Source organism: Elgaria multicarinata, chromosome 3 (assembly GCF_023053635.1).
Source record: "Elgaria multicarinata webbii isolate HBS135686 ecotype San Diego chromosome 3, rElgMul1.1.pri, whole genome shotgun sequence".
In the NCBI taxonomy this organism is placed as follows: Eukaryota; Metazoa; Chordata; class Lepidosauria; order Squamata; family Anguidae; genus Elgaria; species Elgaria multicarinata.
This window is the reverse complement of record NC_086173.1, coordinates 97,468,973-97,488,053: the sequence shown is the minus strand read 5'-3', so window position 1 is coordinate 97,488,053 and position 19,081 is coordinate 97,468,973. Positions and strand designations below refer to the sequence as shown.

Sequence of the window (19,081 nt, the reverse complement as noted above, 5' to 3'; positions counted from 1 at the left end):
CAGACTGAAAAAGTTGGGGATTTACCCCAACCTTTTCAATTGGAGTGACGTGAATACAGCTCTTTTGCCATCTGACATCACTCCACAGCCAATCCGGGGCAGTGCCTGGTGATTGGTCGCCTTTCACCAGGAAGGGGGCAGGATGGCAGCAGTACCCAAATGACTGCCCAGAAACCTCGCGCTCCTTCCTCAGTGTTGGGATTACCTGACACCATCCCACGAGAGGGAAACAGTAGGGTTTTGGGGGGTCCTCTGAAGAAGGTCTCAAGGTTTGGGTAGACACATGTGGAGAGAGCTGGTTCTTCTGTCTTGCATCAGTTCGGTGGGTATTGGCCCCCTGCACTCTCAAGGTACTTTCACTCTCTCTTCCAAATGGTGATTGTTCTTTCACCAGAAACACACACTTGTTTCCTCCCTCCAACTATGGTTGTGGATGTGTGTGTGAGAGAGACCTAGTTTGTGCAGTCACTGCCACCTCACTGTGGCTTATTAGCCATGGTGGGTTGCAGCACCTGTGGGCACCAAATCGCCAATCCAACCCCCTGCAGCCTCTCCTTACATGCAAAGCTGGTGAGGATGGATATTGGGTTGGTTGAGAAGCCACCCAGAACCCATGGGCTGTTTTAGGGTTGTGGGTGGTTTGTCAACTAGGGATGTGCAAAGTGGGTCTCCTCTGCATTGAAATCTGATCTGGAGCTCCGTAGGGGTGATTCTCTGCCTCGATTTAGGAGCCCCTCCCCCTCTCCGAATTACCCTCAAACAACCATTCAGTATTTGGGTAACTGGTATTAACAGAAATGCCTGCAGCTCCCTCATTTTTAAAGATAAATAGATAAAACTTGGCACAGTGAGGAGACCTTTATCCCCACCAAGTTTGAATCAAACTGGTTCATGCTTTGATTTTATAGGAATTTTTAATTGGAAATTACAAAAATGCTTACATCTGCGTAATTTTTATAGATCAACAGATGAAACATGGCAAGTTGATAGCTCTTATGGAGGGCTTTAGCTCCACCAAGTTTGAATTAGATCAGTTTATACTTTGATATTTTAGGTTTTTTTAAAAAAATCCCCCCTCTATCTTTCTTCAACCTGGTGCCCTCCCGATCTATTGGACGGTCACACACCCTGCACCCAGGCACTGAAATAAAGAGCCTGCCTGCGGTTTCCTCAGGTGTAGAGGCTTTCTCACTCATCAACAGCCATCCCAGCAGCACTTTCACACTGTAGAAATGTGGATGATTGACTTCTATGAGTCCAAGTAGAAACAAGCTCCCTCTCAGCAGCCACCAGTTAGTGTTTCCCACTTTCCTGATCACTGTGATTGGAGGAGAACACCGCTGTGGCCATTCCTATTGGTCAGCCACAGAAGTCAATATGAAAACTACCCCTCACCCCCACTCACTGTCTTCCAAATATGGATACACACACACAGCAGGTTAATTCCAGAGACTTTAGAAGCTCTGATTGGGCACATCTCTGCTCTGAGAGTATTCGATGGGTTTGGAAGCAGCCAATCTCTGCTCTGGAAGATCGAATGCTCTGCGGATGGATTTTCGCAGTTTCCAGATAATTCCAGAGTGGAGTGCGCACCCCTATTGTCAACCACTTCAACAACTTACCCCTGTTGGCTTCATATGTTACAAGAAGCTATGGCACATCTCCATCACACTGAATATTCAAAATGGCTGCCACAACAAAACCCACAGGGAAATTCATCCATGGTGGCTTCATGGTTACATGCCAACCAGGGCCTAATCTACACCAAGCAGGATATTGCACTATGAAAGCGGTATATGGTATGTGTCAATGGGCCCTGACAGCTGTCAGTGCACTTCAATACCGCTATAAAGCAGTAGTGTGGTTCTTGTCTCTTATATACCACTTTCATAGTGCTATATCCTGCTTGGTGTAGATTAGGCCCAGGTTAGAGAGAGAATGTCTTCTCCAGATTCTGATAGGTATATCCTTCCAAATATACAAATTGCACACTTAACAATTTAGTTCCCATCAATGAGGTATCAGCTGGCTGTTCTTAGCTCTTCACCAGTAAGCAGCATGGTCAGCTAGCAGCCCTAACAGTATTCTAATACATCAATTCATAGATGCTTTATGGAGCTGGTATGTTCTGAAATGATTAACAGGAAGACTGGCAACACGACCTCAAGGCAATCTTCTAAATATGGCTAAGAACATCTGATTAATATGTTATTCACCAGTTTAAAATGTGAATTTTAAATGGAGTTTGCTCAGAGTTGTTTCCTTTGAAAGGTCACTCAGTAGTAAATATATGCATCCTGATTGAGATGATTTATTTTCCAAAGAATAAGGATGCTTGGGTTGAGTGACTGCAAAATGCTTTTAAATTGTAGATTAATTCATTAAGAGCAATGAAGTTAATTAACCAAGGCTGCAATTCTATACCCGGTGAACTCAGTGGGACTTTATTCTGAAGAGACATGTATAGAATTGCACTGTTGGCCTATAGTCCTAAAGCCAGCTACAATTACAATCTTGAATCTATGTACTGTTGAGCAGAAATAAATCATTTGTGGCAGGCATTGTCAAACTTTCTACCCCAGGAGCACACTTGAGGGACCTGAAAATGACTGAGCCCGCACAAGTCGTAAAATGGTAGTACAGGGGGAGAGTCCGTTACAAAATGGTGGGAGATGGAGGCAGAGTCTGGCATAAACAGCTGGGAATAACTGGTATCTCTTTATATTGATTATCTAATCCCTCTTATGAAATCCCTAAATTCTTTGCCATGGCTACTTCCTTGTAGCAGGGCATTCCATAGTTCAACTTTTTCTCAAGTGAAGTACAAACATTCACTCTGTAGGTATCATGACTCAGCTTCCCATTTCAGGCAGAACTTGCTGATCCAGAAGCTCTCTCTATATATACACACAATTTTCCTCCCCCTCCCCACACACTACCACGCCTCTCAAAATATTCATATTCATCTCCTGTCATTTCTTCCCCTTTTCCTTTCACACTTAACTTGTAACCTTCCCCCCATACTGCCTGTTCCTTTCATCCTGCTGCTTTTACACTAACTTCCTACTATAACAGCTCCCCTTTCTTGTCCGCTTCCTCTTTATTCCTAGTTTTTTTTAAAAATATATGATAATTTAAACAATTGGCCTTGCTCTCTAACCTGACCAACTCCTTCTGCCATAGCTGCCTATGGCTGTGGTTCAGAGCAGTCAAGCAAAAGAGGCACTGGGCAGTCTGCAGCACTGAAACCCTCCTAAAAGTAGGCTGAGACCCACTGGTGGGCCCCAACCCATAGCTTACGAAATGCTGCCCTGAGATTCTGAGATTCCAACAGAAAAAGCCTTTTGTTGACTTGTCTATTCACTAAGCAGGCATTACAGGACCCAGTGACGGCACCAGAAAAAAAATTCAGGGGGAGCACAGGTATATTTCTAGGTGGGCGGGCTGTATCCCACATGTTAAGATGTCTGAAAGAAAAATAACAGTGCATCTCCCACTAAAACTGCCATCTTAACCATATATTCTGAAATATATATGGAGAGGTGTAAAGATGAATGAAATGTAAAAGTGCAAAGTTGATCAGACTTTCACACACTATGGAAACGAAGGCGAATAATTTGAGGCTAAACCAGGGCAAACATGCCGGCGTGATGGAGCTGTCAGTTTGCTCTTTCCTTACACTAAGAGTCTACCTTCCTGGTTCTGCCTGCACTGGTTCAAAAGTAACTGGTTTCTAAAAGAAAGTGTTCTGTCTGTTTAACCTGTACGTCAAGGAAATGCTTGTGTAGGGACTGTACCTTTTTTGAAAGCCTTTTTCCTTACAGTAATTTGAATTTGGCTAATACATGCTGTATTTAAAAACAAAACAAACCTCTCCCTACACACGCAAACACATATCTGTTGTTTTTATTCTGTTGTTTTTATATTTTTGATGGTTTAAAATTTTGTATACTTTAATGTTTACTGTTTTTAACTTTTGTAAACCACCCAGAGAGCTTCAGCTATGGGGTGGTATATAAATGTAATAAATAAATGAATAACTTCCTCCCCAGTTATCAACATTAAAACCCATCATAGCTAATAAGAGCCCAAGCAGCATATATCCATATTGTGATTTCCAGTCAGACTGGATTGCCAGAGTAGGGTGGGCAAAGGAGGGGAAAACTTTCCTCAATATATTCCTCCTTCCCACCCACTTTCCCAGTGCAATGAGCCTCTTCTTTTGCACCCCGCACCCCTCCCTTCTGATCAGCTCTGAGGCTCGATAAGTGGCTGCATCGCAATATGAAGTCAGATAGAGACTCAACGAATAAACAAATCTTTAAAAATCAAATACATGGAATTAAAAAAAAAGAAATTACAGGTGGGGAAGCTTGATCAAGCAGCAGCAATGATCAAATGAAGAATAAATGCACGCACACACACACACAGAGTCCTACACTGGCTGTAGCATTTTTGGTTATACAGCTGACAAGCTTTAAGTTCAGGCAAATGCAGAAGTGGTCAAACAGGCAATGGGTCAAACACAGTGAGGCAGTCCATTACACACATAATCCAGTTGCAGGGTCAAACAACAGTCCACATTCATACCACTACAGATCAGAGAAGATATTATTTCCACAAACCAGCAATCACTGCTGGCTTTTATTCACAAAGGCTGCTGAACCCCACCCACCCTCAGCTGCTGTCCATCAGAGCTCTCTGGCCAGAACCCTACTCTGGAAGAGCTGCTTTCTCCCAAGGAGACCATTTTTGCAACCAAGCACTCCTTCTTACAGGAGGCCTACAGGCTTGTGGTTTGAGGCGATGGCGCTCCTGAGGGTCCTGAGGTTTAAATGAGCCACCTCTGCTCCAGAGTCAGAGTCCCCTCCCCCTGCCAGGGAAGGACCTGGAGCCATCTCCCCCGAACGCCCTACGGCTGTCTCCCCTAAAGGCCCAGGCTCTTCCTGGTCTGGTGTAATCTGTAATTGGGATTTTTTGGGGGGGAGGGGTTGGAATATTTCTGAAAAATTGAAATAATGCAATATTAGCCCTTTTTATAGATTGAAAATCACTTTGTTACTTTAGGAACATAAAATGTAATTATGTCAAAGTTGGTTTGGCATAAAATTATTACATTTGTTATATTACAAGTACAGCGTATTCAAACCATTATTACAAATTGAATTTACTTTTTGAATTTTTTACTTTTTTTGGTAACAAATGGAGCTACAAGCTACTGAACTGTTAGGAACACCTGAGCTGTAAGGAACCTCTTTGGTTTTGCCAGTTTATGAGGTGCAGGCAAAAAACCAATTTAAAAAAGCAACAGAAGGAACCATCAACATTAGTAACAAAGAATATTATTTATGTCTGCACTAGTTTTCCAGTGTCAAGCAGACATAAAGCACCCATTCCCATAAGAAGAAATGAGAAAAAGGGGGGACGAAGATTCAATGAATATGCATGAAATTTAATCAGACTCATTTTGTGAGCTAGTTATCGCTATCAGTTTCAGTCTCTGCTTCAATGGCACTGCCCCCTAGAGGCAGAAATGCATCTTGCTCTTGTATTTGAGAGTTGTAGACTCAGTTTGCAACCTAGGACTTGCTTGTCCTTGGTGCACAGAAATTGTAATAATCTGATACTCTACATAGTTTTTAGAAATATTTGGAGAAGTAAATATCTGAACACCTTCTTGTAAACATTTTATTTATGATGCTAAAATAAAACATCCCATAATCCATTTTTCTCCATTTTTTCCCCAATTTTTCAGAAACCCCCCAAAAAGGCTTCAGAAAAAATGGAAAAAATATCCCCCCCAAATTTTTTTCCCATTTTTTTCCTGGGCCTTCACATCTCTAGTCTGGTGCCAGTACTTGATGTGTCTCCCTGGTTTCTGGAGGCTCTGTTTCCTCCTCTAAGGAGGATTCCTCTAGCGGGGGCTTGACACGCACACACACACACAGAGAGAGAGAGAGAGAGAGAGAGTAAGCAAGTTGTTAATTGTAGGATTATTGTGCTGGAAAGGAGAGGAAATTCTCAGTAACATCTCTCACTTTCCCCCTTTGAAGTTCCAGGCAGTTTTAAAAAGGCTACAATCCCCTACACACTTACCTGGGAGTAAGATTGTTACACTCAATGGAACTTACTTCTGAGAAGACACTGATGATTCCACTAAGGAAATGTCCGCGTTAGAGGAAGCAGGCAGCCATTTTATTTTCAACATTCTACTCTGAGGCAGGAGGGAGGGGGAGAGCGACGCTACAGAGCATGTCTCGCACTATCCCTGAAAAAGGCCTCTGTATTCACTCTAATAGGGTGAATAAATATTAATTTAAAATCAACCAAAGGGTTTTTTTAAAAAAAAGAAAAGCCATTCCACCAACTACAATGAAGGAGGAAGAAGACACCACCACTGGATTAATGGGTAAGGGGCAGAGTACTCCAAATTTCGTGGATAAAAAAATCAGCAGCCTAAATTATCAGAACCAAATACACTGGGGGGCGAGAGAGAAACGACCCAGTGAGGGCAAAAAGCAGGGTTTGGGGCAAGGGGGTGGGGTGAGAGCAGCAATGGCTGGGGAGCTTTAGACATCCCCTTCACACAAATTCTTCCCCTACTCCTAAAGTGTAGGTGATTGTCAGCAGAAATCAACTGGCCTCTGGGCTTGCCTGGCTCCCTCATCCTGAGTCAGGGGGAAAGGGCTCTAAGACGCTGAAGAGGAGAGGCTGCCCAGGGCACTGCTCTAGCCTCGATCCTCTAAAACAGCTGCACTTTGCCTTTGAGAAGGGCCCACGTGGCTCCTTCTCGCTCCTTCTCTGAAAATGAAGGAGGCGATAGCGAAGGCGCAGGGCTTCAGCAAGGCTAACTGTTAACCCTTGCCATGCCTTGCCGGGGCTGCCTTGTCTGCAGTGCCGGTGCCAGACTATTTTTGCACCCTAGGCAAGGCGAGCTACTCCCCCCCCCCCCTCCCAAATTGCCAACTTCGATTTTTAAGAACAGCAACTGGGGTGGCAAGCTCCTTGTGGGGGGGGGGACTTGCCCCCCCATGACCCCCCCTGGCACCGCCACTGACAGGACTTGACGTGATCATTTTTAGTGATCATCTACTAAATTCCCACATGACTTCAGATTCACTTACAGCACAGGACAGATGTCAGAATATTGTCATCATCACTTCTGCCACCACCGCACTTTTATTTGATCTTTCCTCCCATGAGCTCAGAGTGGCTATCCCATTTCCCCAGAAGACCTCTATGGATGGTGACTGGCCTGAAACCCCAGAGAGCTGCAAGGCAGGATTTAGGGGCCTGGTGTGCTGGGTTTGGGGCAGGATGTGTGTGACTGCCATGGGCTATCCATGCAATAGATGAAACACGTAATAAAAATAGTCCATATGGCATGAACAGGTTGGTACTGGGACAATTTGGCCTGGACACACAAAAAGAGCGTCATCAGATGGGTGTGTGTGTCACTTTTCCTTACCATCACTTTCCCCCCACTTCTATCCCACAATGCTTCCTCTTTCTTCACACAGGGAAAGAAAGAGGAAGTAAACAAAGACCACATGGCCCGTTCAGTGGGCGTTTTTATCGCACCACTTTTCCTGCACACAGCAGGAAATGGCAGAACATTTCATTTTAAAACAAAACAAAACATTGGATGTACTGGGGTCTATTATGTGACAGAAAGAAGGCCAGAAGGAGCAAGAGATATGCAGGAGGAAGACGGTGTCGTCGTCAAAAGGACCTGCAAACATCCATAAGTGGGCAGTAGCGAATGTGTGATAAAATGCTTGTCAGATGATGCTCAAAGCAAGAAGCCCCCTGCCTCAGCTGCTCTGCATACTGCTGACCCCTGCCACATTGCTCACGTGTGGGCCCTTGTAGGGGGAAGCAGCAGAGCTCCCAACGTCACACCTGCCCCAGGCCAGAACGTATTCACACATTTACACAGATCCTAGCATGCAAGTTTATCGCCTCATCTTCCAGGAATAAATCATGCGTACAAAGTGTACGTTAAAGTTGCGAAATTGACTAAAAATACAGGAAAAGAATAAGATATTCAAAAGCTGAACAAATGGGAAAGGCGGTGTGTGCCAGTGATGAATGCTCCTTTTTTTAGTGGGGCTGTGCTGTTTGGTCTAGATAAATAAAATAAAGATATAAAGAAAACCACGTAATTGTAACTGCTTGCCCAAATTCCACACCTATCCATTAAAATGGATACAGATTTTGAAGTGAGGAAGTAAGCAAACACAACTATGTTTGTAGTATGATAAGTAAGGGCAGATCTAACAATCCCAAACCAATTGGTCCATAGCCATCGTCAGGATTACAGTGACTCAGAAGAGGCTCTGTGAATGAAGGGGCTCACACAGAAAAGAAGCACTTTAGGGTATAATCCTATGCATGTTTAGACAGAAAAAAGACCTACAACTTCCAGCATTCCCCAGCCAGCCATGCTGGGAGTTATAGGACGTTTTTCTATCTAACCATGCATAGGATTGCGCCCTTAGATAACAGATAATGCAGCTGTTTGTGTGTCTTTTGTGTTCGCTTCACCATTTTGCTCATGGACTTGCGCGTTATAACATGGCATCCAAACTCACATGAAAAACAGTATTCTTAATTGCTTGTGGAGCTGTTCTGGGCAAATCAATATTTAATGTGGAATATGAATAATTCTGTGAGATCTTCTACCTTTGCATTGCTAATTCACACTGTAGACGTGAATATGGAACAGTGGCTGTAAACCAGCCTTCTCCAGCCTGGTGCCCTCCAGATTTGTTAGAACAGACTACAATTCCCATCCAGATGTGTATAGTTCAACACAGCTGGAGGGTGCCCAGTTGGGGAAGACTGCTATAAACTGTGAAGCAGAAGTAGTAACTTTATTGCTTAGACCCATAGGCCACCGTTAAATGCAAAGAAGAAGAAGAAAACAGTACAGCCCCCCCCCCCATACACACACACATCCAACAGTAACAGCCTCCTTAAGCCTTTTGGGATTTGTTGTGTATTTTCCTTACTGCCAAGGCAAATTTTGCTACCTGGGCAGTAATAAAAACATCAATGACAGAAGGAAGTGTGCATACCTGATCTAAAAGGGGTCTATTTGACAGGGACTGGAGAATAGAGGCAGTAAGCCTATATACATCCCAGTTGCTGGGGAACATGGGTGGGAGAGTGCTGTTGTACCGTGTCCTGCTTTGTTGGTCCCTGGTCAGCAGCTGGTTGGCCACACTGTGTGAACAGAGCGCTGGACTAGATGGACACCAGGGCTCTTCTTATGTTCTTATATTCTTAATTTTTTTTTATAAACTGTGCTCAAGCAGGCCCTTGGCAAACAGCTCCTTAAAGATTAAAGATTCAGCCGCCCACGCTTCCAAAACTGCCGCCAGTAGGTGTGTTGTATTTATTATTATTATTATTATTTTTAACTTAATCCCTCCTTTGCACAGATCATAAAGCGCCCCCAGCCAGTATCTTTGGAGAAGCAGGGATAGAGATCGGCTGCCATGGCCGCGGCTGGCCACTGGGTGGCAATGCTGAGCTGAAAGGAGCTTGGGTTTCAGCTCCGAAGGGCCGAGAGGCTTATTGTAAGAGAGAACCTCGCGTCCCGATGGATGGGCTTCTGCGCCAACCAACGAGGAAGAAAGAGGCTCTTGAGTTAATCAGCCATTTCCGAGCCCCCGCCCCACTCCCTTACCGTTGGGATCGAGGAACAGGGGCTGGGGAGAAGAAAAGCCGTCGAGGAGAACGAGTAGGCCAGAAATGTTTCCATTCCAGATATTCAGCTTAATTTGATTTAGGGATTACCCTGGGAGCCTTTAAGAAAAATTTCCAGACTTCAGCGCAGGAATAAGTGATGGCCTAATGAGATTGTGGTGTTTCTCTGAGCATACGCAGAGTTTTCCCCTCCTATTATGGATCAACCACAGCCACACATCTGAGAGGGGCAGGAAAGACACTTCTAAATCCAAGGGCCTTCCTGGCAGACTGGTTCCAAGGCATCTCTTTCTTTACTTTCCCCAGCTTAGTGATCTGGTAGACTACAATTCCCATCGTTCCTGGTCAGCATGGGCATTTTTGCTAGCTGGCATTCTAGGTGGGCCTCTAAAGAAGGGATCCAGAAGGAGACGCAACACCGTGAAAAGAGGTGTGGGTGACCGCTGGGCTATTTCTCCAGCCAGTAGGGCAACCACCCTTCCCAAGCATGGCACCCTCCAGAGGTGGTGTTTAACTACAACTCCCATGGGCATTGTCCAACACATCTCAAAGGCCCCAGGTGGGCGAACGCTACGTCAGGTAGTTATAAGAGGAATAAAAGCACCTTCCATCCCTCGAAGGATGTCCACCACTGTTGGTGCCATGCTAAGGATTTAAGATCGTCCTCCTAATTGGCTGGACAAAGGCTGCAACTCTCCCTCGGTGTACTTACTTGGAAGTAAGCCTTGCTGAGATCAGTGGGATCATTCTCCTGGGTAAAAGTGCTTAGCACTGAAGTCATCAGCACCTGGGTACAGCCCTTCCCTCCAGTGTGTGTGCATGTGTGTGTGTGCGCGGGTGCCTGCCTGCCCCTGCCAGGTGCTCTGGGCAAGGGCAACCAGCACAGGATCTCTCTCCTGGGCTCATTAACGTTGGCAGCAAACGGCCTCTCCCACCAGCCCAGCCGGAGCTGGCTGGGCGCCTGTAGGCCGGCCAGCCGGCGCTGTCAGCCCCTCCCTTCCCTCCCCCGAGGGATCTGTGCGAAGACCGGCCTCAGAGAGGAGCAGCTCTGCCGGGCTTCACACCGTTTCAGGGGAAAGGGAAGCAGCATCTGCCAAGGGGAGAGGGGCCTTCTTTCCCTCCTACTGCACCCACCGCCTTGCCCAGGGCACTCCCATCCAGCCCACGTGGGGCAGCAGCAGCAGGCAAAACTGGGGGCTGTGCCCCGGGAGAATTGCCTGCCTTCCAGATCCACTGCCTGGGATGCTAGACTGATCTCGGACCAAGCCCTTTCAGGGCTTGCCCTGAGCTACTCGGGCAGCCGGCATGACATTCCGGAGCCCAGCATGCTGTTTCGGATCCATTGGGCCTTGCTGGAGTCTGCGATCCTGCTTGAAGCACTGATGTGCCACGCCAGCATCTGTTGCCCAACGTAAGATGACCCCTGGGGAGAGGAAGACCAGGCTGTTGGCAGCACTGTCCCTTTCTGGGCCCGGTGGGACAGTGTAACCGGCCCGGCCCTGTCGGTGGGCCTGAGAGAGACTTGGCAGCCTGTGAGCCACGCACAGGCAGTTCTGGGCACCCCCATGGCCTGGCCTGGGGATGAATGGGATGGAGCCGCAGCACAATGGATCCAGCAATCTGAGTGAGCAGGCACCCACCGCCAGCCTCCCTTACTCACCCTTCGCCACAGCGCTCATCCTGCTGGCCGTGCTGACCGTGGCTCTTGTGACGCTGATGGGGAATGTCTTGGTGGTGCTGGCGGTGTACACCAGCCGGGCCCTCCGGGCCCCTCAGAACCTCTTCCTGGTGTCTCTGGCTGCAGCCGACATCTTGGTGGCCGCCCTCGTCATCCCCTTCTCCTTGGCCAACGAGGTCATGGGCTACTGGTGCTTCGGCAGCCTCTGGTGCAGCCTCTATCTGTCTTTGGACGTGCTGTTCTGCACCGCCTCCATCATGCACCTCTGTGCCATCAGCCTGGACCGCTACTGGGCCGTCACCCGCGCTGCCCGGTACAACCTCAAGCGGAGCCCCCGGAGGATCAAATGCATGATTGGGGCCGTCTGGGCCATCGCCGCCTTCGTCTCCCTGCCGCCCCTTTTTAAGTCGACGCACCAAGACCAGGTGTGCCTACTGCACGACGACACCTGGTATGTGCTGGCCTCCTGCACCGCCTCCTTCTACGCGCCCTGCCTTATCATGGTGGCAGTGTACTGCCGGATCTATCACGTGGCCAAGCGCCGGAACTCGATTGTCATTGCCGCGAGGCGGGTGTCCTACCCCAGCCTCATCACGGCGGTCAAATGGGAGAGCCGCAGAGCGAGTGCCCAGCAGCCCTCGGGGGAAGCGCAGGACGTAGGCTTGGAGCATGGCCAGCTTTCCCACCCGCAGCCCGGCTTACCTCGGCTCTCTCGGCAGTGGCGGGCAGAAGAGGTTAGCAACAGCGGTGCTCGGGTTCAAAGGGCCCCGAGGCTGTCCTGGTCGGTCCCCGTCAACCGGCAGCCACGCAGGAGCAGGGACATGTCCGTCTCCACCAACCGGCTGATGCAGGCCCGCGAGCGCCGGTTCACCTTCGTCCTGGCGTTCATCATCGGTGCTTTTGTGCTCTGCTGGTTCCCGTTCTTCTTCACGTACAGCCTCGAATCTGTGCTTGGAGACGGCTGTTGCATCTCCAAGCCCCTCTTCAAGTTCTTCTTCTGGATAGGCTACTGCAACAGCAGCTTCAACCCCATCATCTACACCGTCTTCAACCGGGACTTCCGTCGGGCCTTCCAGCACCTCCTGTCGCGGGCCTCCCCGCTCACCTGTCGAAAATGAGGATCCGGGTCAGAGGGTTGGCAGAGCCTGAGAGGAAGGCGGTGGTGTGCAGGAGGTACACACCACAGGTCATCGAGAAGGTAACTGGTGCAGCCCGCTGAACTGAATTCCTTTTGCCGCCTTTTCTACTGAAGAACTACCAATGAAGTCTAGGTGGCCAGTCTGTGGTGTAAGTGGCACAGGCAGCGGGACTTTGGTGACATGCCCGGACAGGAGCAGGAGGGCTGGTTGGCCTGGGAATGCCACAGAGTCAGGCTTACACTCCTGCTTGCCTTTCCAGCACCATGCGGTTGCCTGCTCACAGAGGCAAAACACTGGGGAGGAGATTGTATGCATACCAGAGTGTATGCCAGCTTTCTCCAACTGGTGCCCTCCAGATGTTTTGCACTAAAAGTCCCATTGACCCTAGCCAGCATGCTGGGAGTTGTAGTCTCAAATATCTGGAGGACACCAGGTTGGGGAAGGCTGGTATATACCATAGTGGCACTAATCCTACTTTTGACTTGTGGCCAACTTGCCAAAAATGTTTGGCCCACACCGCAATCAAGCAAGCAGGTGTGTGCTCGGGTCTCCTCTACCTTGGCTTAGCGGCCGAAGTTACACTGATCCACCAAGTTACACTGTGACGGGTGGTTTGCTCCAAAGAGAATTCCGGCCCATAGGAGCTTTGAAACGCCCCATGCTCGCCACTGCCCTGTTGGAAGGGGAAGAGCTTGAGGATCATGAGATGCAGCAGGCATCTATATTAGGGGGAATTCAGTGGGATGACCTGCACCCGTGTTGGGGCTGAAGACATACAGCTGAGTCCTCCCGAATGGCGTCTGAAGGCATTGTGGGCGTATTAAGAACTCTCTTTCTGGATCAGACTGAAGATTCGGTTCGTGGTCCAGCAATCCTACTCTGTCCGCAACAGTGGCCGGCCCAATGGCCCCAGGAAACTCAGAGACGGGATGCGATGGAGAGATGTAGCCATACCCACTCGTTTGGCCTCAGCCTCTAGTAGCCGGAGGCGTCCTGCCTTTGAACATCTTTCCTTCTCGCCTGAGAAGTTGTGTGTTTGGTCCATGCCCTCGGGGCTAGGCAAAGCCACCGATGTCCTCCTGTGTGCTGGAGCTGAAAGGAAACGCTTTGGGCAAGGGCCCCACTGGTTCCAGGGAGCCCAGCCCACCATTGTGACTTTGCAGAAAAGATGGAGAGTTACCGTTTCCCCCGCCTCCATTGTGTACCCAAGGAGGAGAGGATACTCCCTGTAGGTCAAGGGGTGCTCGTGGTGGTGGAGGACCTTTCTGTCAAACTAAGCTGTAGTTTCTCTTGCCTATCTCTAGTGTCAGCAATGAAACTGTTTGTTTTGGGGGGTGTCTGCCGTGTGTGTGTGTGTGTGTGTGTGTGTGTGTGTGTGTGTGTGTGTCTGCCTGCTTGCCTGCCTGCCTGTTTGCCAATCAGAGGGGAGCTGGGTAAAGCGAGAGGGAGACCAGACACTGACTGGTGAGTCACCCAGCCATCTGGCTGTGGGAAGCATTACCCCAGATCCCGCCGCTGGGCAGGTGCCAGTGGTGGGCATTGAAAAATGGCTTTCTCCATCAGTCAGGGTGTGCGCTGGACTTGTGGACTACTTTGCCGAAGGCGACAGTTTAGCTGTGAACAAGGCCTCTCTGGGAGCTTTGGCTCCAAAGAAAATGACTGTTTCCTGCTCAAAGGCCCTCAGGGGTTGGCAGCTGGCGTCTCTGGCTAGCAGTGTTTGCTCAGCTGCTTATGGTTGCAGCATTTCAAGAATTGGGGGCAGTGGTGATAGGCAGTACCTGCGTCCCACTATTCGAGAACGTCTGGCTGTACCTGTTGCTCTAATTTGTAGTGGTTTATTATTCCACAGGTTGGAGCTGGTGCCACAACACTGTGGCCTCCCCCCTCTGGTGCACACCTCCCAAACGTCACTTGCAAGGCCTTCTTCTTAGACCCCCAAGTGCACAGCTTGGTTCCACACACAACCCCCCCGCCTTGAATGCTGGCGCGAGGTGGAAAATCGGAAGGCCTCAGGTGCCTTGTGGCACCTGCATATACAGGCTGCATAATCAGGCTAGTCCCTTTCTCTAGACCTTTTATAGCTGTGTGTAAGGCAGACATTCAACAGATCTAGCTTTTTCCAGCACGGCAAGAGGGGGAAGCTGTGCCTATTTTAATGTCTACTTCTTGTTCAGCTATTAAAGGCTGATTCACACATTGCATCTGATTCCCCTTGGTGAAGTGCCTCAATAATGTGTGAAAATATGACTTGTGTAACTTGCTTTCCTGCCTATTTGTTTTGCTGCAGGAGTGACCCTGTGGCTGGATAATGTAATGTGTAAACTTCCCAATAGGGCTGAATTAACAATTAAGAATACCACTCCCTTGCCACACATACATACTATTCAGCAGAAGGTGATTGCATTTTAAGTACCTCCCGGCATTGTTCTATAGAGAACAATGAAGCAAAAACTGCAAATAAAAGCAAACATTTTTACTAACTTACACAAAAACAGCCAGGAGATCACACTTCCCTGAAAACAGAGCAATCCAGGGGTCGTGTAAGTTTGGCAGGTATCCACGAGGACAGCCCTATTAGTTTCGTTCTTAATCTACCTTCTATTCCAGAAGTCCAGACTGGCTCTTTTCAGCTCAGTACACACCTTTCCCTGATGGAGAACTTCGGTGGCTTCTGTTCCCATATTTGGAATACCCACTTGGGTAACTGCGGAAAAAGGCCTGAGAATAAAAGGGCTGTCTTTAAAACACCACTATTCCAGGCACAATGGCCTGGCTTCCCCATTACCTGTTACGTTTCAAACATCTTCTGACATTCAGACCAGAAATTCCCTCCAGGTGGGTCTTGTCTCCCTGGAGTAGACTGGGAATCTCTCCCAGTTCTCACCTTTGGCTTCCACCTTCCTGGATTGTTGAAAGGTACCCATGGCCCAGCTATATCTGTATAAATGTTGAATGTGCCCTGAAACTCTATCCTAGTGGTGTGCTCAAGACTACATAGCTACACCTGATTCAAGGTTCTTCCTCCCATATCAACCCTCTCACCTGATCCCACAGGGTTAAATATTCACATGCTCTTTTGTGTCATTTTGGTCTATCCTAATAAAAGTGTTGCCCAGCTGTGGATTTTGGATTTTTTCCCCTTCTTCATGGATCAATGTTGCTATCATTGCTTTTATGAACATCACTAGGGGCATGTGTGACCTTTTCAAAGTAGCTTGAGCATCTCCACGAAGACATCCTAGGAAGCAGGCTGAATGGGAGTGCAGCTGAAACAGGCAAGGAGGTGAAATTGTGGTGGGGCTGACATCCAGAGATGTAAAGCTCCATCACACCTTGGAAGAAACGTTGGCTGGACACTCAGTTACTTCCTATTTTCAAACAGGAAGTAAACAAGGCGCACAAAGGCCATTCAGTCCCTCGTTGTGAACATGCTGCTTCTCTCACAAACAGCAGGAGAGAGCAGCATCTTCGGTTTAAAAAATATTTTGGAGTTTTTCTGGTTTTTCTTGCGGCACAAGGGTCGGAAGGTGTGCAGGAGGCAGACAACGTCATGGGAACTACCTCCGAGGAATCCGTGAGTGCCCAGTAACGAGCGTGCAATAAAACGCTTGTCGAATGGAGCTTTTACTCTGACCCTTTACACCAGGGGTGGGGAACCGGAAGCCTTGTTGGACTCCACTCCCATCAGTTTGGGGTGATGGGAGCTGTAGTTGAACAATATCCACACAGCTTTCCCCACTCCTGTTTTACAGTGATAGGGGGCTAAGTAGGAAATGCAGCAGCCCTGGCTTCCCCTCATGGTTCATTTCCCACATTGCTGTCTTCCCCCACTTGCAGAGCAAGCAACATTCCTAGTGCTTTGCAGAGCAGGTGGTTGGTGTGTGTGAGAAGAGAAGAGAAGCCATGTGCTGCATCTCTTGATTAATTGATACTTTTAAACAGGGCAAAGCAAACCTCTAGGTTGTATCCGGGCAACCCTACTGAAAGGAAATCTTTATGTGACCCTTGGTAGAGCAGTAAAGAATGCCCTTGGCGCCATAAGGAGACCCTGACATTTGTGCCATAAAATGATTTACATTTGTGAAAGCCAGATGGTTTTGCGAAGGGAAGGAGACAAGAAATGGAGCCTCTCACGTGCAATTAGGAGATCCAGGTGCAACAGAGGGCAGGGTTGCTACACCTTTAATACCGTATTTCTTTGATTCTAAGATGCCATCGATTGTAAGACGCACACTAATTTCAGTACCACCAACAGAAAAAAAAGCTTTGATACTAAGAAATAATAAATGCACCCACGATTCTAAGAGACACCCCATTTTTAGAGAAGTTTATATGGGGGAAAAGTGTGTCTTAGAATCGAAGAAATACGGTAGTTATGCAGAAGCATGCACTGCAACAGCCATAACTCACCCTGCAAAACCGCACCTGCTGAAATGCCCTCTTCTACACAGCTATCAAAGGTGCAGGAGCCTGGCCCTTGTTTGGGTCTGTTCCCCCCATCCCCCGTGCGCATTTGCAACAGAGGCAGAGTTTGGCACATGCTCTCTAAAGAATGGTTTCAGTAACATTTCCCCACGGGGATTTGGGGAAGGCAGCACTCCAGGTCCCCTCCACCTGTGCTCCTCCTTCTGGCTGTACTCCTGATCACTCGGACTACTGGCTTTAGGGCCTCTTTGAATGATTATGTTGGGTTTCAGGGCCGGCTCTGCCATTAGGCAGAGTGAAGCAACTACTTCGGGCAGCAAATGGTGGATGGCATCGGCGGCATCTCTAGCAGTTCCTCCTGTTTCCCTCTGTTTGGAGATAGAGCTCTGTGTGCCTTGCAGCTTGCCATGCCCCCCTTAAAGTAGCCTGCTGCCCTCAGATGGGGTGGAGGAGGATGCTATCCCACAGCGAGTACTGAAGGAAGATTAAACTGCCCATCCAGTCGGCTTCTGTATGTGGAATAGGGTTGGGGCACCAACTTCTCTTTTGCTTCAGGCAGCAAAATATCCCAGGCTGACCCTGCCGGTTGGTTTCCATTCTTCAAAACAAAGTTTTTCTTCTCTGTTTGTCCTGCTGCATGAAGTTCTGCTCCTTGAGAGCAGAGGCGGAGTCAGAAGCTCTCCTCCTTGGTGGTTTCCGCCTGCCTGCCTCTCTGTACTGCCTAGTGCTCGGCCAAGATCCGCTCGTTCTTTGAAGCCTGGGTCTTGTGCGTTGGGAATAAATGCCTCTGCATCCTAAGCAATAGGGGAGGGTCGGCTGGGGCTGCTTTCGGACGTTTGTGTCAATAACCCTCCTCCCACTGCACATCTCTGAGCTGCAGCCAGCTGGCGTGGGCAGACAATAGGGAGAGAAACCGGCTTTGATGTCTGAATGGACAGATGGGCCCCAAGGGAGCTGTATAGTTAATGATTGTGCAAGGAGGTAGGAAGAGCAATATGTTCTCAGGATGTTTCTCAGCTACCCCTTGACCCTCTTGTTCTTCTCACACCCCCTCCCTGCTCCCTGCCATTTTCCTGCAGAGGTGTCAGTTTGGGGAAGAGGCGCCCCGAGTTTGCCTGCCAGCTCAAGGCTGGAGGCAGGAAATCTCACTGCATACTCCTTGCACTTCCATCCAAGGCTCCAGATCCAGCTGCGCTGTGCAAAGGGTTATACTAAAGATCTGCATCTGAATTCCCCCCCACACACACACACACATTCCACTCCCATCTGCCCCTGTTTCCAACCACTGGGTGGTTGCAGCTGCAGCCTTTTTGCTAAAGTTTCCATAAAATCAGGAGTGTTGAATTCCAGGCCCACGGGCCAAATCTGGGGTTCCGATCTGGCCTTCCTGTGACCCCCCCTTTCCCTCAACCACTGATTGGTGGTTTCCCACCTTTTACACAGTCCCTCCCCCGACCCCCAATTCTAGAAGGTTAGAATGCCTCTCCTAATGGCATAGTTACCGGCAGTAAACATGTTAAAATAAAGTATGTTGGTATTTGGGGTATTTTGACCCTTCTTCCCTTTGGCCCCGCCCACTATGGGAATGCAGCCTCCGGGAGCCTGTCTGAAATGGAATGCGGCCCTTGGGCCGAAAGGGGAGCGACACCCCTGCATCAAATGGGGTAGCTGAGTGGAACAGGTGAGCTTCTGCAGGTCGGGTGCGGAGCCAAGCCCCATCCCAGGACTACGCAGGTAACCTCTTGCCAACACAGCTGCTGCAAGGGCAAAGGGCCAGGCCACAGCTTTGCCGCAGATGTGGGTGGCATGTGTCCATCGCGCAGGGGTGGTGAGAGGCAGCTGAGGGCGTCCGCTGTAGGGGCTGAGCTGAGGGGGAGGCCGGTCACTCCAAATGTCCATCCGAGCCCTGAGGATGAGATTGGGCAGCTGAACCAAACGTGCAAGTGGGGAAATGGAGGAGGGGGCTTGAGAGGAGGGGGGGAAAGTGGGTCTCCTCAAGAGCAAGGGTGGGACTCTCAAGCCCTGCTGTTTGGATCTGAGAGAGCCCGGCTGGCCCGGCTTCTTGGCTCAGACACGCAGAGGCCAGAGGCTGACTAATTTCCCCAGCTTTGTGGCTCAAAATAGA

The 19,081-nt window shown here is 48.9% G+C and overlaps 1 protein-coding gene across 1 annotated transcript; it reads left to right on the top strand.

Annotated features, from left to right (window-relative positions):
- The first annotated feature begins 11,304 nt into the window (after positions 1–11,304).
- LOC134396780 (alpha-2Da adrenergic receptor-like) lies at positions 11,305–12,510 on the top strand. Its single transcript, XM_063123352.1, has one exon. It carries the CDS (start codon positions 11,305–11,307, stop codon positions 12,508–12,510), a length of 1,206 nt encoding a protein of 401 aa, XP_062979422.1.
- The last annotated feature ends 6,571 nt before the right edge of the window (positions 12,511–19,081 follow it).

Excerpts from the sequence above, each read along its gene's own strand:
- LOC134396780 (XM_063123352.1), top strand. The coding sequence starts at position 11,305 with ATGGAGCCGCAGCACAATGGATCCAGCAATCTGAGTGAGCAGGCACCC.